The sequence below is a fragment of the Neopelma chrysocephalum genome, unplaced genomic scaffold (assembly GCF_003984885.1).
Source record: "Neopelma chrysocephalum unplaced genomic scaffold, ASM398488v2 Primary Assembly neopelma1_138, whole genome shotgun sequence".
Taxonomy (NCBI): Eukaryota; Metazoa; Chordata; class Aves; order Passeriformes; family Pipridae; genus Neopelma; species Neopelma chrysocephalum.
Genome location: NW_020897800.1, coordinates 1,805,819 through 1,814,192, shown reverse-complemented (window position 1 = coordinate 1,814,192; position 8,374 = coordinate 1,805,819). Strand labels below are relative to the sequence as shown.

Below are 8,374 nucleotides of genomic sequence, written 5' to 3'. Positions count from 1 at the left end.
TCTCACTCTTGCTGTTTGTCTGCAGGTGGCAATAAAAATCATTGACAAGTCTCAGCTGGATGCTGTGAATCTGGAGAAGATCTACAGGGAAGTGCAGATAATGAAGATGCTGGATCACCCACACATCATAAAGCTCTATCAGGTGGGGTCAGTGGTGGCTCTTCCCCTTTCTCCCCATCTCTTTTGCTCCTGGATGAACTCTTCAGTGAAAAATTTTGAAGGTTTTTAATTGTGATTTTATTTTTTTTATTTTTTTTTTGCAGTAAAATATAAGTTTGTTTTGTAGTGGTTTCTCTTCTGTTTCATCTTCTGTTCCTGGTGAAATGTTTGGGGCTGCTCTCATTTCTGCTCCAGTTCAGTCTTGCCTTTAAGGCTTTCCTGAGATACTCCCTTTAGGATCTCCCTGTTGCTGCTCTGTTTAACAAACAGAGATAACACACCCTTGCTTCAAATAAACCTGGCTCAACAAAGACCTGGGTGTGCTAAAGCTCTGAATTTAAGGTCACCTGACAACATCTCCAAAGGAAAACTGAGCACGAGGACTTGGAGTGGTGGTGGAGTTCTGGATAAAGATGAAGATCCCAATTTAACTTAATTTTATGTCAAAGAAACTGGCACTTGATCTTTAAAATATTGATCTGCCAAGCAGAGAGGGACTTTAAGGAGTTAAGTAAAGTAAATAAAGTAATATATTCCACAGTTCCTTCTGAGTGAATGGCAACACACGAAAATGGTGGAGGAGGGACTGAGAATAGTTAAATTAAGTCTGGAGATCAGGGAGATCATTTAAAGAGGGGGGTGATGATTATGCAGTGCTTAATCCTTCACTGTCAGTGGATTGCCTGGTTAAAAATGCGTTTGACAGGTGAGTTTATTTTTAAAATAGCCTTCAAATTGTCCCACTTGGCTGTGGGACATCACTGTGCTGGGTTCACACCTTGAGTTTGAGTTGTCTCGTGTCAAGGAACTGCTGGGGGCTGTCAGAGCTGGGTGATGGAGCTGGAAATGGGTTGGGTTAAGGATGGTTCCATATCTCTGGAATGCCCAGGCTGGAGCAGCTTTCTGCCTCCAGAGGGTGGTTGAAAACAGTCTTTGCAAACTGTTTTGCCTTCCAGGCACAGACATTCCAGTCTGAATCTGTTCAGCTGGTTTAGAATTAAACAGGAGGACAGGGGGGACTGAAGATTTGCCACCTTGTTCTGTCTGCTGACTTGTCAGTTTTGGGGTAATTCTGGGTTTATAACTGTGTATCTGCCAGGAATTACCCTCTAGAAAGAGTTGATTTGTGAGCATTCTTCTGGTACTTACAAATAAAATGCAAAGACCAAATTCACCAAGGTCTTGTCCACAAACAGCTCGTGCTGAACCGTTTTATTGAGGTTACTGAAAGAGACCCAAAATGTGTTGAAATGGTTGTGGTTGTGCTCAAGGTAAATCCAAAATGATTTTTTTGAACTGGAGGATTTTTCCCTTTGGGTCAATATTTTGCTTGTGCTGTTTGCACACGTTGTGCAGTTGGAAAGATGGTGATAACTCCAAGTGCAAGGCAAAGCTTCCAGATCTTTAGCAGAAGAATAAGGATCCATTTTGGTTGGGTTTTTTTTTGCTTCTTGCTCTTCCCACAAGCACTCACTTGTGATTTCTTCATCCACAGGTGATGGAGACCAAAAGCATGTTGTACCTTGTGACAGAATTTGCCAAAAATGGAGAAATTTTTGGTAAGCAAGGGAATATTTTCATCTTCAACATTTTAATGCACTGGGTAGTTAAGGATCTTTCTGGGTCTGTTGTCAGAGACTTTATATTTCTGTAGAGTTTTGTCTGAAGTCATAATTTTTTTCTGATTTACTGGAGTGATTTCTCAGAGTGGCTTCTGGAATTGAGGATGGGATGTTCTGCTGTGGATGAATTTGCCACTGTGATATTAAGATATTTTAAAGACATTTTGGTGTGTTCTTCAAGGTGTGGGGGGTCAGGAGTTGGTAACTGGTTAATGTTCTTTTAATACCATGTCAGGCTTGGTATTAAACAGCCTGGTTTTAAACCTCATTGAGTCTTTTCAGCTCTGCTAAACCATCCCCTCGTGGTGCTGACTGATGGTTCATGGGCAGGGTTGTTTTTGACCTGCTCCAGGGAAATTTTCTCCACTCAGCAGCAGTTTTGTGTAGCAGTGACTTTCCCCAGTTGATGTCACTGCAGTAAATGATGTGTTCAGCCCCAACCCTTCAAATGCTGTTACCTTTTGGATGGTTTTTAAAGATATCTTTCAACTTAGCAGAATGAAAAAGGTTTCATTTGTGCTCGAGACTTTACAGATCTACGGAGTAAATATTTGGGAAAACACTTCTCACTCAAAACAGCAGCTAGACGTGCAAACACTCCTACATTAAATATGTACAGTAACCAGGCAAAGTGTGCTCTGGTTGGGCAGAAGAAAAAGCAACAGTTTCATTGACAACTCTTCCCAGGGCTTCTCCTGCAAACTTGCAGTGACTGATGCACAGTTTAACCAAAGTGACCTAAATTCTGCACTGGATTTTGTCCTGCTCACTGGGGAAGCCCCAGTCGTGTCCTTTTGTCCTCAAACTAAATTTTACCGAGGGTGAGGTTCCCTTCATGACTAGTCCTGGTGATAATACTGCAGTACCCAAGAACAGAACATGGTCTCTGATGTTTTTTGGACCATTTCAGCAAAAAAAACCTCCCTCGACAAAGCCAGACAGGAACTGAGATTTTCCTGTAATGATAAAGATTTAATGTAGATTCCTCTGCTGAAATTCCAGCTGCATCCATAAGATTGGAAATACAGGGAAATCCCTTGATAAGGGATTATTTGTTCCTTACTGAGCTTGAACTGGGTGAGGGATGTCTTGACTGCCTTGACCTGAGCCCAGCTCACAGAAGGTTGGAAGGGATTTGTAGGGAATGACTGTCCAGCTCTGCAGGTGGCTGCTCAGGACCCTGGATGGGGGCTACAGCCTCAAGCCATCCTGTTCCAACCTTTTGACCACCTGCAGGGAAAAGAACCCTTAGGTTTAAACTGGATTTCCCGTGTTTCAGTTGGTTTCCACTGCCTTTTGTCCTTTTGCTGGGCACTTCAGCTGAGAGGAGCCTGGCTCTGCCACCTCCCTCCTGTTCAGTATTTATACACAAAATGAGATTTCCCCTGCACCTTGTCCTCTCCAGGCTGAGCCCCCACTGCTCTCTGAGCTCTGCAGACCCTTAATCATGTTCATTAACCATCACTGTACTCACTTTGGTGTGTGACAGAGCTTTAACATTCCAAATTTAACATGGGTACAAACCTAAATGAAGGACTGCATCTTAAATAAAAGTATTGACCACTGGGTTTGCAAGGCAACGTCTGAGTCACGTGTTTTGAAGTAAATACACCTTAATCTTTCAATTGTCCAGCAAACAATTGTTCTTTGGGCAGCTGAAAAGGCTGGACAGGGAGCTGGGGACAAAAGTCCTGCTGTGGATCCAGCTGAACCTAAAGTGTCTTCTGGTTTCTGTTTTATTATGGTAAAATGACAAAAAATCCAAATTCCCCTATAGAAATGTGTGGGCAGAGGGTGACACAAGGCTGAGGTTTGTCCAAGGGGGTGAAATATGGAGGTTTCCTGGCAGAGGTGGCTTTGCTGCTTCAGTCTTTGCAAGAGGGGCATGTCCAGCAAAATCCAGAGCCCTGCACACACATATTCCAGCAGTGCCCACGTTCTGGGTGTCCCCAGCAAGTTTCAGCTGTCCTGGAGTGGTTCCTGTGCCCGGGGGCTGGCACAGAGCCTGGATCCCAATGCCAGCCTGCCCTGTTTGCACTCTGGTTAATGCACAAACGGGGCCCAGCCCCTGGTTGCATGTGCTGGGTTCTCCTTCTCTGGGTGATTTCAGAACAAATGGCTGGTGAAACACTGAGGGCCAGCTTGGTTTGGGGTCTTTAAATGAGTCCTGACAGGCCAGAGCCCTAAAAGCAAAATGACAGCTTGGATTCATTAACTTGTTTGCTGCATTGCTAACAAATGATGGATTAACAGCTTAAAGAGCTGGCTTGTGCTCGGGGGTAATTTAGTTTGTGCCTTTGATATCTGACTTCACCTTGATATCATATGATTTGTCAGTCACTTTGTGACTGAATGATATTTAGCTTGCAAATATTATGATCTCCCCTTACTGCCAGGCTTTTGTTTGTTCTTGTGCTTTGCCAAGTTAAACCAGCTGAAAAGTGTCTGAAGGCTTGGGTAGGTTAGAAGCTCTGAGGAGAGTTCTCAGACCTGCTGGTTCCAGGGATCAGATTTTTATCCTGAAGAAAGCAGGAAAGTTTTTAGATGAAAATATTGCAAACAGTTATAAAGCCCCCAAACGATATTTTAATTAAAAATCCCCTAAAACACAAGCTAACAAAGCCAGGTCTGGAACTGTGTTGGGCAAGATGATCCTGCTTGGATCACTGATGTCACACAACTGGCTTAGAAGGTACAATTAATTGCTGGGTATAAAATCCATATGTATTTGCTGCTCCTTGGCCATTCCCTGTAGGATGTCAAAGGCAATTCCAAACTCATCCTAACAGTTGATTCTTTGATTTTTGTGCTTGTAAGAGAAATAATAGAATTGGCTGTAGAAGCTCTTTCTGTCAAGACTCACCCAGCTGCTGCTCCCCTTGTTTTTGTTCCTGAGCATAAATGGAGTTGTTGCTCTCAGGGCTAACGTTGGTTTTTACAACGTAATCAAATATGAAAACAAAATGTTCTTTTCTGCCTGTGACGCAACGAAGACAAGAGGGAGGTCAGGATGGGCACTCTATGGGTACTTGTTTTATTTCCAGAAAACAAAAAAAAATAAATACTTTCAGCCACTGTGCAGCCTCTGCTGAGGCTTCAGAGGGAGAAGTGTGGTGTGGAGCCTGCAGGAACTGAGCAGCCCAAAGCCTGAATACCTGGTGGTGGTGAAGCCAGTGATTCCAAGCACTCCCCACGAGCTGTGCTCTGTGAAAATATTGCTCAGGCAGCTCTGAAAGAAAGAGCAGAGCAGAGTTTCGTGGCGCATCAACTTTTTCTTACTCTTATTTGTTTTGTTTCCCCCCCGTTGTTGGGGAGGGTGTTTTCCATTCTTTCCCAGGGCAGGGCTGGGAGGATAAAAAGGGTTTGGCCGAAACACCTTCTGAGTGCTGTTTATTCCAGGGGAACCCCTGTTTTCCAGGGGCTGTTCCTGGCTGTCCACAGCCCACTTTAAGCCTGGTTTATCTCCCCAGATTACCTGGCCAGCCACGGCCGCCTGAGCGAGTCCGAGGCCCGGCGCAAGTTCTGGCAGATCCTGTCGGCGGTGGAGTATTGCCATGGCAGGAAAATCGTGCACAGGGACCTCAAGGCTGAGAACCTCCTGCTGGACAACAACATGAACATCAAAATAGCAGGTACTCCCACTGCAGGTGATGTCCAGTAGCACCTTGCTTTTATTTGGGCCGTCCCAGTCCTTTGGTTGGTGCTGCCCGGGAGATCCTTCTGTGCTTGAGGCACAGAAAATTAGTGATATGTGTCATGTTTTTGCACTTTGCGGCCCAAATGTTTCCTGGATTATCCCTGTTAATGCTTTCAAGAAAAAAAAAAAACAACAAAAAAACCAAACAAACAAAAAACCCAAAAAACCAAAAAAAAACCAACAAAAACAAACAAACAAAAAAAAAACCACAAAAAAAAACAAAACAAAAAAACCCACAAAAAAACCAAAAAAAAAACCAAAAACCAAACAAACAAAAAACAACAACAAAAACCAAAACCAAACAAAAACAAACAAACAAACAAAAAACCAACAAAAAAACACACACACAAAAAAAACACACAAAAAACCCACAAAAAAAACCAAACAAAAAAAACCCCCACAATTTTTTTAGAGTTACAGACTCTTTTTGTGGGTGCCCTGACACATCTCTAATGCTGCCAGATGTTCAGGTTAAGTCAGAGTTAATCAAGTAACTTCTTTCAACATTGGGAAAAAAACTTGAAATGGAAGCTTATTGATTTTTTTTTCCCCCCTTTTTGCATGCATGATTTCATTTTAATTATAAATTTAGAGGCAGCAGATGTTGCTGGCGATGGAAATCGTTTTCATTACAATTCCATGAATCCTTCCATACTGATTTTAGCCCGGCAGGACTTGGGAAAACTAGGTAATATCTGGATTTGGGGGACTGTTGAACTTCAGACATCACTGGTGTGGGAGCAGGAAGGGAAGGTGAGTGCTGTGAGGAGCTGCTTCGGGAAGGAGTGAGTTTGCTTGTCCTGAGCAGGAGCTGTGACTCCACAGCCAGGCAGGCTGAGAAAGGTGAAGTGATAAAACATTTCTGATCACTGCTGCTTTATTTTACCCTTCCTGGCAATTCTGAAACAGTGAAAGGGTTTTGGTACATCCTTGAGCTTTAACCCAGCGGGTTCATCAGCACTGCTGCCGTTTGTGGGGCATTTTTCCTTTCCTCATTTCTGATTTCATCCCTGCATTCATCTCCAGGAGCACCTGGAGATTTCTGGCTGACAGACAATTTATTTACCAGGACAATTTATGCCTTCCAGTAAATACTGTGTCTAAGGGCTGCAAGTCACCCACTTGCTATGAGTAATGGAACTAAATGGGAGGGAATTTTTGTGCTATTGTTCGTCTGAGCTCGCTTTGCTCGCCTTCTCCCCATCCCCACCAGCACACTCTCTGCCTCCTGATTCCTCTCCCCATCACTGTAGGTTGTTCTGTTCAGCCTGGCACAGTTTTTCAGAGCTCCTCAGGGCTCTCATCCGTGCTGCATCCAGAGTTACTCCTTTCCTGGATGTCCTCAGCGCTGCGGGGACGTGAATTCCTGACACGGGCTCACAAAAACCCTCCTTCAAAGGCATCTCGGGAGACCCGTTAACTAAGGAAAGGTTAGAGCCATGAACTGCTCAGGCACAGAGAATTTCAATGCTCAGGTTCTCCAGGGACTCAAATAAAAGCACTGATAAATGGTAGTTATGAGATTCCATCAGCTGCTGCTGCTCTCTCCTGCCTCGGCTGCTCTCCTGCTCCACTTCTCTATTACAGAAAGTTAATTACAGGTGGTCTGTATGCAAATGAGCCCATTAGCTGGCACTGGTTCTTCCATGTGTCTCTGTCAAGCTTTATCAGGTTTGCTTGAGTGATAAAGGAGGAGAGTGAAGACTGCTTGGAAACTTTGTAGTGATTTGTGCTGAGTCAGTGGTTTTGTTTTTCTGTCTAAAGGAGATAAACATTCTGGGGAGTTCATCATTTATCTGTGATTTTGGAGTTATCTGGTGCTGTGCAGAGCCCCGAGAACACTCTCTTCCAGTCGTTCATACTCTTCATGGCCCATTTATCAAAGTGTGGAGGAACAGAGGGCAGCCAGGATCCCAGCTCTGATAGCTGGAATTAGGCTCTAATTTGAATTAATCTAGGAATTGAAAAATGGCTCAGTAACTGATGAATTGCTTTGATAAAGCTCTGCACTGTCAGTGTTTACACAGGGTTCCAGCACTAAGCATGAGGCTGTTCCTTCCTGATCACTCCAAGCAGCTAAAAAAATCCCCATGGGGGTACTCCTGACCATTCCAGGCTCTTCCTGACTTCCAGTGGTCCTCTTGATTCATTCTGGTGCTTCTGAGACTTTTATTGAAGCTTTTACTCTTGGAGGACACAACATTTTTTAGTCAAATACGGGAAAGTGTGTAAAGTTACCTCTGTATTTCAGCTGCTGGGAGAATAAGATTCAAAAATAAATGCTCCCAAAACTGTGAGCTGGTGAGACTGGCACCTGTGATTAAAGCAGGAGGCTGAGCTGCAATTTAACAGTGTTAATGTTGCTCTAAAAGGAATGGGATAGATAGCATTCTTAGGATCTTTCTTTTCAATCTTAGTAACTGGAAGTGGAGGGTGTGTAAAACACTTGAGGGGAGAGCTTTGATGGGCTCATTTTCTAGAAGGTGGCTGGGAGCAAAACCTTCAAACTTCAATTTTAGCCTAAGTAGCAAGAAATGAAGGTATTAATGAGAGAGAGTGAAGGCTGCAGGTGAGGAATGCCACTCCAGGTTTGACATGGAAATGGTTCTTCCCAAAGTTCTTGGATTGGTCATGTCACCTTTACCTTTTGCTGGTTTTTGAGGAGATCTTTGGAGCTGATTTGGGTTCCTGCTCACTGATAACTCCATGTTCTCACAGGACACAACGTGCTCCTGGTCTGTGCAGGGAAAAACCCTGTGCACTTGTGAGGATGGAATGTGGGATGGGGCAGAGGGAGCTGCAGGACGGGACAGGGAGCTGCAGGACGGGACAGGGAGCTGCAGGACGAGACAGGGAGCTGGAGGATGGGACACAGGGAGCTGGAGGATGGGACAGG

General features: G+C 44.1%; 1 protein-coding gene across 2 annotated transcripts in view; it reads left to right on the top strand.

Moving 5' to 3' along the window:
• Positions 1-8,374, top strand: part of SIK2 (salt inducible kinase 2) — a 34,959-nt gene that overhangs the window by 7,663 nt on the left and 18,922 nt on the right. Inside the window, exons 2-4 of one of the 2 annotated variants that reach the window (XM_027699271.1) lie at positions 26-142; positions 1,655-1,718; positions 5,252-5,413. In XM_027699271.1, the coding sequence (XP_027555072.1) occupies positions 26-142; positions 1,655-1,718; positions 5,252-5,413 (343 nt within the window). Of the gene's footprint in view, positions 1-25; positions 143-1,654; positions 1,719-4,849; positions 4,943-5,251; positions 5,414-8,374 lie in introns of those variants that run through there. The other variant, XM_027699272.1, reaches the window with a different exon arrangement.